Below are 19,027 nucleotides of genomic sequence, written 5' to 3'. Positions count from 1 at the left end.
ATCCAGGCAAAGCTAAAGGAGCCAGTGACTGGGGAGTTTAGTGATAAAATGTTGGCTATGATGGAAGGACCTCGCTGTAGAACTGAGCAACAGTATGTTGGTACCGAGGCTGGGGAACGTCTGGAGTCCAAGGAGCGATATGCGCTTTGGGGTCCGAAATGGGCTAAGACGACATTGACCTGGCGCATCGACAGGTATACAAACGACTTGTCGCAGGAGCGGCAGCTGAGTACCATAAGGTCAGTACGTAGCCCACAAGTCTTACGAATGCTAACACCCGACAGCACAGCCTTTGCTCAATGGATGAACTCTGCCCCGCTCAACATCATGCAAGCAGCTTCAAATGTCAAGGCCGACATAAACATTCGTTTCGTACCCATCAACAGCAACAGAACTGTCGCCGTCACAACGATAGACTCAGATGGGGTATATTTTACTCCAGGTAAAATCAACATCACATTCAATGACAACGAGCAGTGGACAGACGATATTCTTTTCTCCACTACAGCTGTACATGAAATAGGCCATGCCCTCGGACTGAGCCACAGCACCGTCCCATCGGCTATAATGTTCGCCTACTACGACGGTCTTATGCACCCTGTCCACCCCGATGACAAAATGGGCATCCACAGCATCTACGGCTGGAAAACGCCCAAATGGAAGCTCATAAATTCCGGCTCAAAAATTAGTAGCATAATCCAAATAACCTCCAGCTCCAGCACGCCCGCCCCCAACGACGGTCTATACCAGATGCGCCCGACAGGCCAAATCCTCCGCTACATCAACAACGCCTGGACAACCGTCGACAACTACAAAGAAACCGCTCAAATCGCCGGCGCAAATGGAATTCTTTACCAACGCCACTACGACGGCGGAACCTTCCGCTGGACCGGCACACCATCCAACTGGCAATCCATCAGCCCCACCGACACCTCCATCCTCGACATCTACGCCGCCTCCGACCAACTCTACGCCCGCCGCAAAGACGGCTCTGTAGTCCGCCTATCAGGCTCCAACTGGCTCACAATCGATCAAACCTCACCCGGTTCCCGCCAAATAGCCGTTTCTGATGATAAAACACTATGGAATCTAATCGCGAACGGTGACCTAGTGCGATCCCGTTGGCCCTACACCTCCGCCGCCATCCTCGATAGGAACGCCGCGAATATCGGGATCGCGGTTGGCGGGAATGAGTTTTTCAAAGTACAGAGCGATGGGCTGGTTGTATGGCTTGATACCAAGGGGCCTTATTGGAGCGTTATTGAAGAGAAGGGGAGTGTGGGGATTCATGCGGTGGGGGAGCTGCTGTATAGTCGACATGCAGATGGCACAGTTTGGCGGTGGACGGGGATCCCCGGGTTATGGGAAGGGATTGATGAACGAGGTGGGGCTGGGGGTGTGGCGGGGGATCGGGCGGGAGGGGTTTGGGGGTTGCTTGGGGGGAGTGAGGTGTGGGTGCATGTTTCGTGATGAGGGAGGGGTGGGCACAGACTGTATATGAAGTTATGAAGTTATGAAGTTATGAAGTTATGAAGAGGTATGTTTTATTTTGAGAAACACTGAGTTCTAGGTAGGATTGTTAGTATGTATGCCCTGTCAATACATTCGGAGTCTTTTTTTTTCGCACAAAAGTGAGGTTACTTCCTCCAATATTCCCACAGATGCTTGTTAAATCGCCTCTCAGATCATCTCGATAGGGTTCAAGAGCATGAGTCTAATACTAATTCGGACTTCCTTCAGTTTTCGGTGGACCAATTGGTGTAGAAAGTAACCCACTCATTTTTCAGGCAGAGTGTTTTCCTTTCTTCTTTTCTTGAGAGGTTTTGTGGACGAGTTTTGCGCGTCAATATTATGTAGTGACAAAGCATGAGCAGGGGGTAAAGAGGAAAGAACTCCAAGTTCAAGGCTGGAGGTATGATATAGACATTTCATGTCAATATGGGAGGAGGAGTAAGTTACGATAACCAAACCTAACTCCTCGCTGGGTAGTAGCACGGTTTGCATAAGGTTCTCCCCGAGTATTGCCATATACACGAAAACTAAAGGACATGATAGTTAGATCCGGAACTCGGGAGACAACTCGTTGCAGATGATTGGCTCATGTTCATTGCACCATGCTCTCCGGCCTCCCCGAATACAGATTAGGTTTAACTCCGAGCTAACTCCCCCAAGCCTGGCTGCACTCCGAACGCGACACATGATTCCACTGTACTTCCCACTCCGCTTTCCTTGGCCCTCTCCACAATCAGAGTCTCTTGGATCAAATGTTCAAATACTCGGCTTACCTGCAACTATGGTGACCTTGACTATACCAGCCTCGGTTGCGAAGCGAAAGCAAGCATGCACCAGCTGTCGACAGCGGAAGAAGAAATGCGACGTACGTGTAATGATGTACTATTCAAACTTGGCCTACCCCTCTCTCTAACAGTAGTATGCAATATAGGCCGAGCATCCGAGCTGTTCTTCGTGTAGAAAACTAAATATTAGATGCCAGTACGGAGCACCGTCACACCAAGACAGCAGTTTATTTCCTGTAGCCTTCTCAGGGAGTTCTCTTGGTTCAGACCCAGTTGTTTTACCTCCTGGTTTCGATATGGGGCTGCCTGGCCTGCTGCCGTCCATGCAGATCGCAAGTACAATCCTTGATCCTCCATGCTCCGCCCCTTTAGCATATGCAGGTCCTCTAGCGTGCTTACCCACACTTGAATCCACGGACATCCAAACCGATGATATGTTTAGTTTTCCGGTCTTCGATAGCTTCCAGCTGCCCTCACAAGATATCATCATCCAGCTTACCAACCTCTTCTTCGAGCGTCTTTACCCTATGTTTCCCTGCTTCCACAAAAAGAGCTTCCTGTCTAATGTGGAAAGCGGCAGGCTACGGGACGAATCACCGATCCTGGTTTACGCGATTTGTTGTCTTGCAGCCAGATTTCATCCTGAAGATGCTATAAAAAAGCGTTCAAAAGACTGGTACGAGCAAGCAAAGTTCTGCTATAACCTCACCTGCCAAAACCCCGAACCAACTCTACGCACCATTCAATCTGTAATACTCCTCATGTTCCATTCCTGGACTTTATGCGACTTTTCTTCCAGCTGGTTGTTCCTAGGAAAGGCATGGCGACAGGCTGTTATTCTTGGTCTAAACGTAGATGCGGATGATGTGAAAACACGCCGGCCCAATATGCATGAAGAAAGGACGTCGGTCGGTAAAGAAGAGCGTCGGCGAACTTTGTGGCTGCTTTTCATGCTGGATCGAATAAACTCTTGGGTGACGGGCTGGCAGACCGCTATACCCGAGACGCAGTTCAAAGTCGACTTGTTGAAACCTGAATCAGTTTTTCAAGCCATGGATCCAGAATCGGATATGCTTCATTATTCCAATACGCCATTCACGCGGAACCTGTCTGATCTGATATGTTCATCGCCATCCGCAAAAGAGCCTCTGAATGTGCTACACTACTTGGTCATCGCGCATGTTCTGCTCGGCCGAGTCGCCGATTTGATACATTCCCTACACAACGCGCCTGACTCCCCCGAGTATGCAGAAGAATGCGCTAAGCTGGACAGCCTGATTATTAAATTCCGACTCAGCCTGCCCCGTCAAGCGAGTTCAGTACTAGCAGCACCGCCAGCAGATCGCCAGCAGGTGGTATGGCTGCTAATCACCTTGAATGTCATGACGTTGATACTTCATTACAGCTGCGAGGTACAAGGTTCGATTTCGAGTCTATCTTCCCCGTTCAGCCTCGCTGTTATTGCGGCTCAAAACGTCGCACAAATAGTTAAAGACGCATCGCGCATTTCGGTTGATCTACTGCTTTCCCCGTATATAGGTTCATCTTTGTACGTTTCGGCATACGTGCTCGTTATCCAGTGGCGCCAAAGCGGCGATCAAAGTGTCAAGGACGAAATCGACCTGATCACTCTAGTATTCGAACACATGTACGAAGACGAGAGTTTCCCCGGCCGGAAGCTCAAATCCGCGCTCGAAAAAGACATGAAGAAGAGCGAAGAGGAACTAAGAAACTCACAAAAGCGAGGTTTCAGAGGACTTGTGGCAGATTGTAATATGTCAGATCGTGTCAGGCAGGAAGTACAATACAGGGGACTGGAAATCAGCAAAGATTAAGCTGTGCTACTTTTTACATGTCACTAGTTACAGCAAAGGAAGTTATGATGTGGAACTAGCAAGATAGCGCCCACCATCGCTATTTACCTCTGCCCCATTGGCGAACCTATCCTTCATGATCCATCCGTAGGCTTCAGCAATGTCTTCTGGTCGACCAATCTCACCCAACAGGCTTGAACCCTGCTTGATCCCCTCAACCGCCTCAGCCGGAAGCGTGTCCAGAACTTTCTGAAGCAGCTCCGTATGTATGGCACCAGGATTTACGAGATTGACGCGAATCGGAACCATGTCTACTGCAAGACCTCGTGTTAGGCCCTCAAGAGAACCACCCAGGGCTGCCATCACAGCCCAGTCTGGCAATGGACGTTTCGTGTTTGCGCCGGCGGTCAGGATAATGGAGCTGTTGGAGGATTTGGGCATGTAGTCGCCGTTGACAATGAGTTTTGCCAAGGCGCATGGAGCAAGGAAGCGGACGGTAAAAGCATCGAACACAGTACTGATGTCCACTTGGGCAATATTTGCTACACGAAGAGAATCTCCGGGTGTGAAGGCAATATGGTCGATTTTCTTGGTCCCGTTTTCCGTTGCTTTGTCTAGCACTGAGCCAATGTTCCTTTCAAGGTTCGCCTTGTCGGTCAGGTCGGCGGCGAAGCCTGCTACGTTGGTAGCGGGCGTGTTTGGATACAGAGACCGCAGATGCTCGACTTTGGTGTCGACCTTGGGCTGACTGGAGCCTGAAATGGTGACTTTGGCGCCGTAGGAGAGGGCCATGTTGGCAATGGCGAAGCCGATACCTGATGTTCCTCCGAAGACGAGGACATGCGCGTTTGCAAGGCGGTTTTGGTGAGCCATTTTAGAGATGTCTTGATGAAGAGGGATATAGATATTGGTAGAGAAGTGCAAAGAATGTTGTAGTGATATCTGTCTAGTAGAATATCTCTACATTCATGACTTCTTTATACCCTATGTACCCTTTGCCAAGTTCCCCGAGCACAATTATCATTTTGAGTATAGCGAAGCCGACAATTGATCCACATCGGTCTTTCCGAGCCCGCTTGTCCATTATCTCCGACAACTGCGGGCTCGGCTGTATTATATAACGTATGGACGTATGGATGTATGGACGTATTGACGCGTTGATGTGTGGCTGTGAGGCGCCCCCGGGCGGCGACGCTAGTACTGCGGGAGCGGTACAACTGGGCGTTTAAACCACATACGCACCGCTACTAGTAGGGAAGTGACCTGACCGCATCTCTCATGCGTCATCTCTAGAACCCAGCAAATACTGCCACGAGGAACAAATGCGAAGAAGATATGGCCTGATTTTCCAAAATATAATATTCGAGTAGGGTAATTTTTTCTAATCTATACTCGGCTGCAATAGTCCTGGACAAGGAAAACTCTGTGACAACACAAGCATTTCTCTGAATACGCACCTGACTGTGATCCTCCTGGACAAAGAAGACTTTGCGGCAACGCGAGCGATTGGTGTTACCCAGTTCTTCAATTGACTAGGCTGCCCAATATCCAGACCACCGCCACCTAGCCAAGCTGAGGTAGGACCATTCGATGGAGCCCCGCCTACTATGGTTGCCTGCAAAGAGGCTAAAAAGAATGGCCGAGGCCGTGACAGATACCGCCGTCGCTCAGCCCCGAAAGAACATAGTACAGGGGTCTCGATCAGGTGCAACAGATGAAATTTGTAGTCCACTTGGAGTAACCTTGTTTTAGATTATTAGTACTTTACTGTTGAACGCAAGAAAAACATTTTACCTAATCTCATCTTTCTCTATACCATGCTTACCCGAGTATCTATGAGTCAGTTCGAGAAACATCGGAAAAGAATCTTTGATGGCGTATAGCTTTGCAGGAAGAAAATAGCATAGACTCGTAGTAAACACGTAGTAGTTGAGCCTTCGAATCGCTATCGAATGATATAATATAGGTAGAACGTTTTTGGTATAGAAAACCAACTAATTCAGCATTTATCACTTGGATTCGCCCCCCTATGTGTCCCTTTAAAGGTGGAAATAGGCAGCAAGCGATTTACTCTTGGCACTCAACCCAACGCCACCTTCCAATGAGTTGAATTGGGGCTGATTTCAGCGCAGTTGGTTAGACTAGCTGGTGTCTTAGCCAAGTAGAAACTAGATTTTGATTGCTGGTGACTGAATCAACGAATACAATATTTGGTAAATTCTAGTTGTTGACGCTTGGGTTCGCAGTACCACAACTTGCATGTACTAGCTGGGTGGTACATGCGAGATTGGACGTAGGAAGGAAGGCGGTGTTGTGGATGAGAATCTCAAGGTGTATGGTGGTCAGGGCTCAAGGGTCGTGGATGCGAGCGTTATGCCTATGGAGCCAGTGGCCCATATCATGGCGACCATGTATGCTGTAGCTGAGAGGGCTGCTGATATCATCAAGGGCGGGAAGTAGACGGAGGTGTCAAGATACTCTGAATTGGGGCCTTGGAAGATGAACCCCTCGGGCCTCAGTCATATCTGTAGAGTATATAGTCCCATCCTAATCTCGGGTCACTCGTCAAATATTTATTTCAATCCATTCACTCTAACTGGTATATTTCGTGCCTATCTGCCAAAGGATCTCACACTTTGAAGGATCTCAGAATAACCTTGCGTAGTGATTGACAGACCTTGTCTGAGTTTTGCAGAGATGGACTGATGGTCAATGTTGTACCTTGACCGAGCAGGCACCGCTCATACAGTTGCAACAATTTCTAGTGCTACAATCTTTTCCGTCGTGGCAGTGTCTGGTATCGCAACTGCCCCTAGGTTACACGACGTCGGCAGTCAAACTTACAGACAACCCCTAGTACAATCAGCCGGCCAACCAATCGGCAGCTAGTGGCCGACTATAGCAATACTCAACGCCAACGATGCTACAATAGTCGATTTCACGATTCTTGGCAGATATGCTTCGCTGCCACCTGATGATGCAGTCAACGGTCAAGGAGAAATTCATTCAAGAAAATCCATCCATAATAAACATTTGGTATACACGTCTCAAAAAAGACCACTAGACTACACTTCCCCAACACCAATCAAAGCTCATTATGCTCGGGCGCATCGTCCTCAACCTCCTCCACCTCGATCTTAACCTGCTCATGCACTTCCTCCTTGACCTTCTTAGGCTGTGCCTTCTCACCAGGCACCAGGAGCGAATCTGACAGCTTCTCCTTCTTGCCCTCTCCCATGCGAATAGCATCGACCCATTGCTCGACCTCCTGAAGTCCAAAGGAGGTGCCAGAGTACTTCTTGTACCACGCGCGCTTGCCGTTGGTGGCAATGAGGTGGACCTGGTCTGCGCTTCCGAGACTGAGTTCTGCAATCAAGGTAGCGGCCAGAGGATTGGTCGAGGCAACGCTGACAAAGGGGAAGAGATGGCTTCCGGCGACATCGTATTTCTTGTGTATAGAAGCGAGTGAAGCGACAGCGGTAGAGGCGGTTTCCGAGGTTTCGTCCTTGGGCAAGAGTGCTAGGATACATGTCTTGCTTTGGTCGGTCAAGCACAGCGATTGGAGCTCGGCAGATTCAGCAATCAAGGGGATAGTTGGCTTGAGTTCTTCCTCAGGAATCACAACTGGGTTTGGAGTGTCCTCGTCCTTGATGTTCGGATCAGGGGATTCCGTAGATTGCTCTACCGTCTCTTCTGTCGCTGATGCAGCAGCTGAAGAAGCTTCAGCATCCTTGTGAGCAGCCGAAGCCTTGGAGAATTTGCTCGAGGCCTTGGAATCCTTCTTGCTGTCCTTTTTGCCCTTTGCCTTCTTCTCTTTGGGAGGTGGGCAGTCGGGGTTTGGCGGGGCGACTTGAGACAGGAACTTGACCATGGCCGTCTTGTCGACCTTGCCCTCATGTTTGATGGGCGTGTCTGAGCCGGCGGGTATGAGGATCAGTGTGGGATACTCGGTAATGCCGTACTTTTCAACCGCTGCCTTCTCCGTCTTCTTAATCTGAGCAACTGAGACGATGCCAGAAAAGTCAATTGCTAGTGCCCTGAGTGTGGCGCTGACAACTCCCTTTTCGCTGAACAGAATAGCCTTGGCGCTGTCTTTGTTCTCTTGTAGCCATTCGTCCAGGTTCTTGTCGTTTACTCTCTTGACTTGATTGGGAACCTTGTCCTTGACAGTCTCGACGATGCCCTTGGCCGATCGAGGGCCCTGGTAGTCCTCAACTGTTGGCTTGCCGTATTTCTTGCTGGGACGAACAATCTTGAGAGTAGGGAAGCCCTGGACACCCATGTTTCCACAGAAAGGCTTATTCATCTCTTCGTCGCAGTTGACAGCGGCGACCTTGGCAATTCCTTGAAGCGACTTGGCCGCTGTTTCATAGGCAGGCTTGAGGTTCTTGCAGTGGCCACACCATGGCGCGTAGAATCTAGAGACGTAAGAATGCGAAGCTTGAACACGATGAATGCAGCTTACTCGACAATCTAACATTTTATTAGTCGGCGATTCTCAAGCCAGGTCGGGTACACTTACGGAGGTGTAGTTTGACTTTGCAATGACTCGGTCGTAGTCCACGCCGTTGATCGAGACGACGGCGCTGTTCTTGGGGTACATGCTCTCTGCGCGCGCATTGAGGGCCAGAGCAGCCGTAGCGGCGAACAGGGTCGATGTGCGCACCATGATTGAGGTGGTTGTGTGTAAAGTAAAGTGGAGAACAAGCAGGAGAAAAGAAGAGGAGCTGCTGCAGGGCTTATAGGTGTTCACCAGGCCTTGATGCCAGGTTGGCCTTTTCTTTTCATTTGCAGCAGCATTGCCCGTGTGTCTACCTGGCCAGAGCTGCGATGCGGGGAGACAGGGATGCTGCTACACACTAGCGCCTATGACCGCATCCTCCGCGCGCCGAGGGGAGCCTAATATCCATGTACTATATTCACCCCCTCCAAAACACCCACGTCCTGCACGCAACACCATCGCATATCCACAGCCATGGCCAGTGTCACTCCGGTCAAGCTCAAGAAGCTGCAGCTCGCTGAGCCGGCCAAGCGCGCCGCCCAGCTCGAGCGCGTCAAGCCCATCATGACCTACTGGCGTGAGTACCATTGTTGCTGTACTTTTACCCAGCGCGCGTACTAATTACCATGATTAGTGAGGTTCTATATGGTTCAGAAAATAATCGCCGGTGGTTTGCACTCGGCCGATCCAGAGTGCACCGCCTACACGACCGATCTCATGGAGAAACTCGAACAGGCAAAGGCCGAGAACCCTGGCGAGGAGGCCTTGGTGGACGACACCGTCGCAAGCGCTTACTGCGAGCAGTTTGCCCTCCAGACCCTATCCAAGGCGGAGCGCGAGATGGCTGAGAATAGAGTCAATGGGTTCGTCTCCCGCGCATGGTACAATGAGCGCCCAAGCTAACTGTCGTGGACAGACAAACAGTCGATACTCTGCGCGCAGCCTCCACATTCCTCGAGATGATGTCCGTCTGGAAGAACAACGACGCTGAAATCGCCGCAAAGACAAAGTACGCCAAGTACCACGCCCTGCGCATCCTCAAAGCTATCAAGGCTGGCGAAGATCCCAATACCACCAACCCCGTGCAAGAATCCCAACAAGCTGCATCGCCGCCTGCTCTGGATCCAGAAGACCCAGAAGTACAGCGTATAAATCAGGGCGCTCCACCGCAAAGTCCATACCAACCCTACGTCGAGTCGGCCCCAGATACCTCACAACCATCACCCAACTTCTCCGCTGCTCCAGCGTCGCCTCCTGCTCCCGATCTCCCTTCTGCGCCTACCGGGTACACACAGCCCTCGCATAGCGACGTATCTCCCATTTCACAGCCCGCCCAGTCACGGCAGGGTTCCGTCACTTCTATAGGCGGGGGGTATTTCCCGAAGACAGATCCTCCTACCTTCACAGGAGAGTCGGCGCCACCCGGTCTACCAACAGCGCCAATGGATCGCGATCCCTTGACATCTTCTCTGCCTACTAGTCCCCAAGCACCGCAAGCGCCTGGTCCATCGGATCCTGCGAGCTTCTACCAAAACCCTGCATCACCACCAGCCGCTCCGCCTGTCCAGAATACCTACCAATCTCCTCCGCAAGATCAATACGCACCACCACAGACGGGCGCTCTCCCGCCTCAGCAACAGTACACACCAACGCCGCACCAGAACCCATATGCTCAATCTGCACCGCCACCCCAGCCTTTACATCACTACTCCAATGGCCCTTTCAAGAATGACGAAGACTCCATTGCGCTGGCCCAAAAGCATGCCAAGTGGGCAATTTCGGCGCTAAACTTCGAAGATGCTGACACCGCGGTAAAAGAACTACGCATCGCTCTCAAGGCTTTGGGCGCATAAGGTTCGGATCGTTCACTCTGTGTGATCTGATAAATTTTCACGTATTGCATTTATGAAACTAATGACATTTGCCGGTTTGCTGTATACCCATGTTTGTGGACGTGTTGGAGAAGGATCAACGTCTCTTATGTGACTTGAAGGTAGATACAGACAACAAAAGGAATTAAAAGCGATTCTCCTGTCCATCAGACATTAGCGCTCAGTTTGTCTCACATGACCATGTTTACGTTCAAAAAAGGACCAACTCAGACGTGACATTTCAAACACAAGTACACCTGCAAAAAAAAACAGCGGGACTCATGAATCAGTCCTCACTGCTTCCGCCCTAGCATATGCCAAGACACGCGTGCACGTGCCCTTTAGCCAGAGCTTAAGAAATCCAGCCGAAGCTCACCTTCACTCCTCATCGACCTTCACAACACAAGGCCGAGCTGCATGTAGTCATGCTTCTGGGAAAGCCTCGCACAAGCTGTAACTCATGATACAGCGGCGACGATGGCGCCCATAACACCTTTCAATGCGGCGGATATAACTGAAAAAGCGCGGCGAGAGCTGCTTCTTCTGCTCGAAGGTGTAAGGTAATATCAGCGCCGCAACGTGCTGCCACATCTAACACATGCAACCAGATACGAGGAAAGAAGAACCTCGTGCTTGAGAAGACGCTTGCCGGCCCGCTGAATCTCCTTGTCAAGTTCTCGACGCTGCAAGAATATGGCGTTGACAAGCCCTTTTTCCTGGAGAACGACAACGTCGACTCCTCACAGCGCAACATTGTCTTCCTCGTTAGAGGCGAAAAGGCAAAGACTGTGATGGCTGTTGCTGGTAAGTGAAGCTTCTCGGCTTCCTTGCTTCACTCCTCACATGCTGCACAGCATGTTTTGGGTCAAAAAGTAGGCTAGGCAGATTTTTACCTACTCTGTCTGGCCAGTCTTGATCCCTAGAATAAACAAAGCGCTTTTATTGGATTGCCTATCTTCTATATAGGATCAGTCTATTGTACGGTGCTAACATTCTAGATAGATCAGATAAAACGTATTCGACGCGACAGCGAAATTGAACATGAATTCTCCATCTTCTGGGTTCCCCGCCGCACTTTGACGTCCGATCAACTACTTGAAGAAGCAGGTGTCCTGGGTGAAGCTAGTGTGAGCGAGTGGCCATTGTTTTTCGTGCCTCTTGCAGATGATGTCTTGTCGCTTGAGCTGGAAGATGCCGTGTCGGATCTGTACCTTGTATGTTGTATCCCATCGCCGCCAGACCTGAAGCTGACTATCTAAAGAGAAAAGACCCGACAGCCATCTATTTGTCAGCCAAGGCACTAATGCTCCAACAACAAAAGTATGGACTCTTTCCACGAATCATTGGTAAAGGTGACAACGGAAAGCGCCTTGCGGACCTGCTCATTCGTATGCGCACAGAGGTTGCGGCAAGCGAGACGTCTGCGGGCGGAGGGCCGTCGTTTTTGGGATTGACACCTAGCTCCAACATAGACAGCCTCATCATTATTGATCGAGAAGTTGACTTTCCTACCGTGCTACTTACTCAGCTCACATACGAGGGCCTCATTGATGAGGTCTTCAACATATCTGCCAATCAAACGGAAGTTGATTCTTCGGTCATTGGCGGTGTCACGCCTCAGCAAGGTCAGACGGGTTCGGCATCTACCAGCATGAAGCGTAAGGTCATGATTGATGCCAAAGACACATTGTACGCAGATCTTGGTGATGCCAACTTTGCCATCGTAGGCAATCTCCTCAACCAGGCAGCTCGGCGGCTCCAGAGTAGCACTGGGCGCGACCAGCTTGCCACGAAGACGACTTCAGAGTTGCGGGACTTTGTCGCAAAGCTTCCTGGTTACCAGGCCGAGCAAGCCAGTCTAAAACTACATACTAGTCTTGCAGAGGAGATCATCAAGTTTACACGTACCGACATCTTTACACGAAGTCTAGAAGTGCAGCAAAACATCATGTCGGGCGCAGACCCCACAACACAACATGATACTATTACCGAGCTCATCAACCGCGACGTACCTTTGCCTGCCATTCTGCGCCTACTGTGCTTGGAGAGTACAACAAACGCGGGTATTCGTCCGAAGGATCTCGAAAACTTCAAACGCGCCATCATCCAAGCCTACGGGCCACAGCACATGCTCACCCTCGCTTCTCTCGAGAAGATGGGTCTACTCGCCCCACGAGGAGGCGTGAGTCTCGGCGGCGTAGGCGCACCGGCAAAACCGGGCAGTGTAACCAACTACACGCCCTTGAGAAAGAGTCTCAAAATCTGGGACGACGATGTAAACGAGGCGAATCCAAACGACATCTCATACACCTTCTCGGGTTACGCACCCCTAAGTGTCCGTCTGATCCAATCAATCATTCAGAAACACACCCTAGCAAATGCCATCAAGCCCTCGACCGACCCTCGGGCGTCTGCTCAAGCAAATCCCCTCGCCCAGGGCCTTCGGATCTTCGATGATGCGACAAAATACATCCGCGGCGCCACGTTCGATGAGGCGCAAAAGGGCGAGGAAAAAGCCGTCAAAGCCAGACAGCTACTTAATGGTACCCAAGCCGAGAAAAACAAGACTGTAGCTGTGTTCTTCCTCGGTGGTGTGACCAGAGCGGAGATTGCGGCGTTGAGGTTCATCGGGAATAAGTTGAAGGAATCTGGGGGTGAGGGGAGGGGCAGTCGGATTGTCGTTTGTGCGACCAACATCATTAGGGGAGAGGAGTTGGTAGGGAGTGCGGTTGAGAAGAGGAGGTTCAAGGCGTAAGAGGGTGGTTTTAAGGGCTTGACGGGGCGTGGTTAAGGGGAGAATGAGAGGTGGTAATTGGTAGAACGAGAGCGGTTTGATAGGAGATTACTTGTGTGTTCTTACGACGATGCGTGTACACGTGTTCCCAAGTGCGAAGACAGTCCTCAAGAGTGGATAGCTGTGAACCCCCAACATTCAATCTTGATCATTTACTTCTAAACCTACACCTACTACGCCCCATTCATGCCCGAAATAGCGACATACATATGCATTTTCTGCCTCCATCTCTCCTCCCCACTCCTCCCCTTTTCTCTCCTCCTCATTACACATCCTCTCGCGCCCTCAGACATACACATTAACTACATCAACTGCACTTCTCAGAGCGCGAACCACCTCTCTTTTCGCAAATTTCAATCAGTCAAAGAAAAAAAAGAGTTCGGTAGGGCTGCGAATGTCGAAAAATTCGCGCGCAAGCCCACGTGGTATCAAGTACACTATACGAAGTGGAAAAGAAGAAAGAAAGAAAAAAAGAAAAAGAGAGAGGGAGAGAGCAAGCATGTCGAAAGACAGGCAATCTAAACAGCAGCTCTAGTAAGGACACGACACGGGAAAAGATGAAACTTTCTCCCATGGACCGAAAAGAGAGGGCAGCACCACCATGTGCGGTGCCCTCATGCAAATCATGCCAGGAATCTTCCGCCAGAAAAAAAAACATTGGCAAAAAGAGAGGGAAAAAGGCGGGAGTGCGCTATGCCCTCCATGCTCCCTATCAATCCACCAGAAAAGTTAAATTATTTCGCTTCGCTTCGTTCATCTTGATCCGAAACGTAACGGTGTCTTTTGATAGCTTGTTGCCTGATAAAGCCCAGACAAAGGTAACACGGAATGAACTCGTCTCCGTTGGACAAGATTCCGAGGCTGAAAAGAGAAGTGGCGAGAAAGTGTATCCTGTTCCGTTGAATACAACCGGGGAGATCCACCAGACCAATTACCGCCCACTTTCCAAATCGCTCATGTCATTAATTTTTTGATTACCACACTTCATCCGAATTAGAGTTTGCGATAGCAGGGCTCGACTTAGATGGCAGGTGCTTGTTGTGGTTTGGACAGAGTGCCAAATAGTTGCTCTGGGGGCACGCGTCCAACATTTCCCATGCGGTCGGTGTAGGATGTTGGGGCAGGGGCGTAGCCCTGTTGCTTCTTGCGGTACCACTCGATGATTATGCCAATGACGACAAGCAAGAAGGTCAGGACCAGTGCGATGGCGAGGCCGATCAGGACAATAGCCCACAGTGCAAGGTGGCTGGCTGTAAAATTGTTAGAAATGTCTAGTCTGGGATATGGTGAATAACTGACCTGACTTTAAGAAGAACGAGTTGGGGTTCTCCACAAAGATAGAAGACAAGCTTCCTGGCTCCGTCTGACCATCCTGACCCTTGGTGGCAAGCAGGAAGGGAATAAGCGAAGTACCGTTAAAGAGCACAGCGGATGCAGTTCCAAAGTCGGTGACGTTGATATGACCCATGAGGAGAAGATCCTGGTCTTGGTCGATGATCTGCGACGCATCATGATTCTGTGACAGAGAAAGAACTTGGATACCACGAATGTCGGTTGAAGCGCCAAACATGGCAGGGTTGGCGGGGATCCACTTGGATCCGTCGAACCTCTGTAGATAGGCAGTGCCATCGCTACCTTGGCCAGCGGCCCAGAATTGGTCGCCATTGCGGTTAGCGATGGTGAGCGCAGTGACTGGACCAGGAAGATCATTGGCACCAGGAATAACGGCATATTGACTGTTTGCAGAATCAAACGTGAGGATCTTGGTATGGTTGTTACCCGACGTAAGATTGCCCGCAATCAAAAGTTTGGTGTCACCAATCCAAGTCAACGACGAGACCTCGCCTTGGATACCATTTCCTGCCTGGTTCCACTGGTTGCGCTGAGTATTCCACATGCAGACTGCAGCACAGCTCAAGGCTCCAGCAGACTGAAATTGGCCACCGATAAAAATATCATTGGACTTTGGTCGTGGGGCAATGGCATTGACGGTGACGTTGATGCCCTGCAGTGGCGGCGGCTGAACGGGAGTAAATTCATTCTTGGTAAGATCATAGGCGACAACACCAGCAATGCGGTCATTTCTGAGCTGACCACTAATCACACCACCGGCGTACAAGATGTTGTTCAAGACGGCAACAGTGGCAAATGTGGAGTTGGCGTCCAGCTCGTCGTTGAAACCAGTAATCTTATCCGAGTCGTTACCATCGATGATGAGGACATTGGTGATGTTCTGGTTGTCTGCACCAGTTGTGGCAAAATGACCAGCAAGAATAGTCTTGTTCATGCCATTCTCCTTGTAGAAAGTGCCAGTGCGAACACCAGTGGTATTGAGGTTTTGTCCATCCACGATAGCTCGCTTGCGAAGAGAAGCCTGGCGTTGGGCCTTGATCTTGACAGGGAATGCCTCGAGCTCCAGCTGGTCTCCGCTTTGTAGCTCAGCGCTACCGCTCGCAAGGAGAGCACCAGAAGAGACAGATCCACCAAACCAACGAGAACTTCCAGGAACATCAGCAAACGTCATCAATCTACCCGACATGGCGAGGGAGTAGAATTCCAGGTTGTGCAGCCAGTTGCTGCGAGAGGGAACCCAGACTGCGAAATCGTTGACACTGGTGGCGGGATTGTTGTCGAAAGCATTGACTTGGCTGAAGAAGCCACTCACAGCAAGGACTTCTTCAGGTGTGTTGTCTGTAATGTTGAGTGAAAAGGGCACGAGATACAGCACAACACCCTCTACACCGGCACCAAGAGGCTTCCACTCGTTATTAGTGTATGCAGCCACACCACGCAGGCCAGGAGCACTGTTGTCTACCGTGTTGGTGAAATTGCCACCAACATACAGTGTGCTAGCGTTGTGAAACAAAGTCATGACCTGGTTGTTCAAGCCACTAGCTGAAAGGGCCGTAGGTCCCGTGGCGCCATCACGAATGGCAAAGATGTTGTTGCGGTTATCGGTAGTGTTGAAAGAACCACCAACGTAAAGAGTATCGTCACCTCTAGCCACACTCGTTACCAGAGCCTTCTCCCGAGGACTAAGGCTCGCACCAGCAGCGTTGATGACCGAATCCGAAAAGTTGTCTGCTTCTGCAGTCTGACCTGGCTTGTACTCGAAAAGACCATTCAGGTTGCCAGAGGTGGCCTTTAGTAGCGTGAAGCGTACTCTCTGTGCGACAACTGTCACGGGTGCTGGGCCTTGTCCAGCAGCAGGTTGGATGATGACTCGTGGAGGGGCGCCGCTAGTAGCATCAATGAAGCCATTGTAGACTTCATCGTACTTGTCAAAGTTGTTGGTTTGCCAGAGTTCGGTACTTTCGGTTTGGCCGCCTGCCACAGCCGTGACATTGACACGACCACGAGTGCCGCAAGTGCCGTCACCTTGGCATCCAGGCGTGAAGATGGTGACTGAGTAATTGCCGGACTGCTTGACATCAGGAACAAAGGTAACGGTTGCCGCATTGACGTCAATCGGGTTGCCTTGGAGAACGGTTGTGAGGTACTGGGAGTTGCTGTCATGTGAAGGAGAAACCTGCCATGAGCCTGTAGCGGTTGACTCTGACAGCGAACCGGTGGCGCCGCAGTTCTTGGGCTCGTTGAACTCGTTGACGGCATACGAATAGATGGCTACAGACGTTAGCGAGAGAAGTTAGTAAAGCAAGTAGATGCGCTCACCATCTTGGAAGAGCTCAATGCCATTCAGTCCAGCGCCAGCTCCATAGTGCTCGGTGATATCGATCCGGAAAGCGTTCATACCAACGACATTGACAAAAGTAAAGTCCTGGGCAGTAGTGTTGCCCTCAGGCAAGGGGCATCGAAGGTCGCAAAAGGCCTTTTGTCCGGTCTGGGGATCGGTATAGGTCAGGTTCAAGATGCCTCCAAGAGGAAGGGCGGTAAAGTGAAAAGTCTTGGTGCCACGGCCCTCAAAGTCGGTGTTGTACAGCTTCATACTGGTGGGTTCAAAGCCAAAACCAAACTCGGCCTTCCAGAAGCCATCAGCGCGGTCGGCCATGAGCCAGGTAGAGCCGGTGCCTTGTGTTGCGTAGTCGGCCTTGCAAGCAATGTTCTTGGGGTCTGTGAAGCCGTTGATCCCGGAGCTGGTCTGTGCCGAGATGCGTGCATTGGAGATAGGAATCACCTGGGTGTTGTTCTTGCTCGACACGGTCGAAGCATTGCCGCCCAGGCCGTTGAACTCGCCTCCAAATACAATGTTGTCGTTAGAGGCACGGGTGATGGAATGAATGGGGCCGTTGAAGCCGTGGAACGAGAGATCCTCCCAACCGTCCTTCCAGACCAGGGCGTTTGTCGAGTTGGCACCAGAAAGACTACCGCCAACATAGACGCGTCCGCCGTCTCGGTCGCAGTAGAGGGCATTCACGGACCCACTAAGGCCCTCGAGTGCTCGTATGTTGCCGTTTGTGGGATCAAGTAGAGCAATGCCTCCCGGCGTGGGCATGTTGTTGACGCCCGTAAAGTTGCCGGCGAAGACGACTCGTTCAGCGCCATTGACGGGCAGAGTGCACATGGCCTTGATGTCGGCATCGGTAACGTTGATGGTAGCAAAGACGCCATTAGGGTAACGGGAGAGCAGAGCGCCATTGCGACCGGGGTATTGCTGGCTTTGGCCTTGGTACTGGTAGAGCGATATTGAGTCAAAGTCGCCAGTAAAAGCTATGCGGCCCAAGTCTCCAAGATTAAGCGGAGGGACCGGGACGGGGTTGAAGGTGATTGCTGTTGCGGGCGAGGCGAGCAGCAGCGAAAGGACGAGCTTGCCAGCCCCTGTGCGCAGGAGGGCAGCGAATGAATCCCTCATGGCAGCAGTGGGTGGCGCGATGGACGGAAATAATACAGGGTCGTATGTGAGTGTCGGGGGGATGGGTTTAGCAGAGGGAGGTGGCCCGGTTCGGCATGGGCACGAGACGACGTGTGGCGGTGGTGATTACGGGGATGGTGAGGGTGAAGGTGAAGGTGATGATGATGATGGCGGCGGTGGTGACGTTAATTGCAGGCCGGTGGCTGAGGCGACGATGCGGCCGGTCGGTCGGTCGTTCTTGCACGCGTGCAGTGTGAGGCGTAGGCGGGAAGGAGCAGCCGGCGAGGGTTGCTTGGCGCGCGGTGAAGTAGAGACGTGGATTGGGGGTCCAGGGGGGGTGGTGGTTGTGTGATATTAGGTGCAGCGAGCTGCTTTGCTGGAATGCTGAAACGAATGACTGAGGTGAGGGGGAGGATGCGCGTGGGATCGAAGGGTGACCGCCCTCCCGCGCTGCTTTTTCGCAAAGGTACACGGGTGTTGTCAGAAGCAGGCGTGAGAGTCAAGGGGGGGGTGGGTGTGTGTGCCTTTCCTTTCGGGAGCGCCAGCAGCGACAAGTCCCGGGTGGGCCGATGAGGAGCGGCGTGATTGGCCGGCAGGCTCCTCGGCTAACGGGCCTGGGCCTAGTCTCGATGTGCCTAACGGCTGACAAGAGGCTGCTCCCAAACCATCCACCCCCAAACTCCCCTTTCGCCATGGATGCACGATGCAGACGCAGGGCAAGTGGACGGCGCCCAAAAAAGCTCATCTAAACTGCCGACCCAACCCTCCCGTCGCCGACATGCTTTTTCGCTGCGCCGCCGTTGTCTGGTCTGCCCGGCTTCCAGCACCGCGCCCCTCGCTCGCACATGGCCGCGATACTGTATAGCTGCTGCATGTCCTAATTTACCTTTGACAGCCTGCCGTCCCTGTCGCTGGGCATCATGCCTCCCGCCTACAGCCT

The 19,027-nt window shown here is 51.5% G+C and overlaps 7 protein-coding genes across 7 annotated transcripts; 4 read left to right on the top strand and 3 right to left on the bottom strand.

The window, feature by feature from the left end:
* Positions 1-303: 303 nt before the first annotated feature.
* Positions 304-1,470, top strand: COCMIDRAFT_86382 (uncharacterized protein; the record flags this gene model as incomplete). The annotated part of the gene is made up of 1 exon (XM_007686567.1): positions 304-1,470. The coding sequence occupies one exon, from the start codon at positions 304-306 to the stop codon at positions 1,468-1,470; it is 1,167 nt and encodes a 388-aa protein (XP_007684757.1).
* Positions 1,471-2,824: 1,354 nt separating this feature from the next.
* Positions 2,825-4,132, top strand: COCMIDRAFT_86551 (uncharacterized protein; the record flags this gene model as incomplete). Its single annotated transcript, XM_007686566.1, has 1 exon — positions 2,825-4,132. The coding sequence occupies one exon, from the start codon at positions 2,825-2,827 to the stop codon at positions 4,130-4,132; it is 1,308 nt and encodes a 435-aa protein (XP_007684756.1).
* Positions 4,133-4,174: 42 nt separating this feature from the next.
* On the bottom strand, positions 4,175-4,984 carry COCMIDRAFT_33806 (uncharacterized protein; the record flags this gene model as incomplete). Its single annotated transcript, XM_007686533.1, has 1 exon — positions 4,175-4,984. The coding sequence occupies one exon, from the start codon at positions 4,982-4,984 to the stop codon at positions 4,175-4,177; it is 810 nt and encodes a 269-aa protein (XP_007684723.1).
* Positions 4,985-7,196: 2,212 nt separating this feature from the next.
* On the bottom strand, positions 7,197-8,780 carry COCMIDRAFT_2395 (uncharacterized protein; the record flags this gene model as incomplete). The annotated part of the gene is made up of 3 exons (XM_007686494.1): positions 7,197-8,529; positions 8,577-8,584; positions 8,634-8,780. The coding sequence occupies 3 exons, from the start codon at positions 8,778-8,780 to the stop codon at positions 7,197-7,199; spliced, it is 1,488 nt and encodes a 495-aa protein (XP_007684684.1).
* A 306-nt stretch (positions 8,781-9,086) lies between these two features.
* On the top strand, positions 9,087-10,465 carry COCMIDRAFT_86423 (uncharacterized protein; the record flags this gene model as incomplete). Its single annotated transcript, XM_007686565.1, has 3 exons — positions 9,087-9,189; positions 9,247-9,475; positions 9,529-10,465. The coding sequence occupies 3 exons, from the start codon at positions 9,087-9,089 to the stop codon at positions 10,463-10,465; spliced, it is 1,269 nt and encodes a 422-aa protein (XP_007684755.1).
* Positions 10,466-10,960: 495 nt separating this feature from the next.
* COCMIDRAFT_86627 (uncharacterized protein) lies at positions 10,961-13,238 on the top strand (the record flags this gene model as incomplete). Its single annotated transcript, XM_007686564.1, has 4 exons — positions 10,961-11,038; positions 11,092-11,287; positions 11,486-11,697; positions 11,745-13,238. 4 exons carry the CDS (start codon positions 10,961-10,963, stop codon positions 13,236-13,238), a joined length of 1,980 nt encoding a protein of 659 aa, XP_007684754.1.
* A 1,059-nt stretch (positions 13,239-14,297) lies between these two features.
* On the bottom strand, positions 14,298-18,087 carry COCMIDRAFT_86543 (uncharacterized protein; the record flags this gene model as incomplete). The annotated part of the gene is made up of 3 exons (XM_007686563.1): positions 14,298-14,527; positions 14,577-16,901; positions 16,950-18,087. The coding sequence occupies 3 exons, from the start codon at positions 18,085-18,087 to the stop codon at positions 14,298-14,300; spliced, it is 3,693 nt and encodes a 1,230-aa protein (XP_007684753.1).
* Positions 18,088-19,027: the final 940 nt, after the last annotated feature.

The sequence above is a fragment of the Bipolaris oryzae genome, assembly GCF_000523455.1.
Source record: "Bipolaris oryzae ATCC 44560 unplaced genomic scaffold scaffold_20, whole genome shotgun sequence".
NCBI classification, from domain to species: Eukaryota; Fungi; Ascomycota; class Dothideomycetes; order Pleosporales; family Pleosporaceae; genus Bipolaris; species Bipolaris oryzae.
Note: the sequence above shows the minus strand (reverse complement) of the source record. Positions and strands in the feature narration are given on the sequence as shown.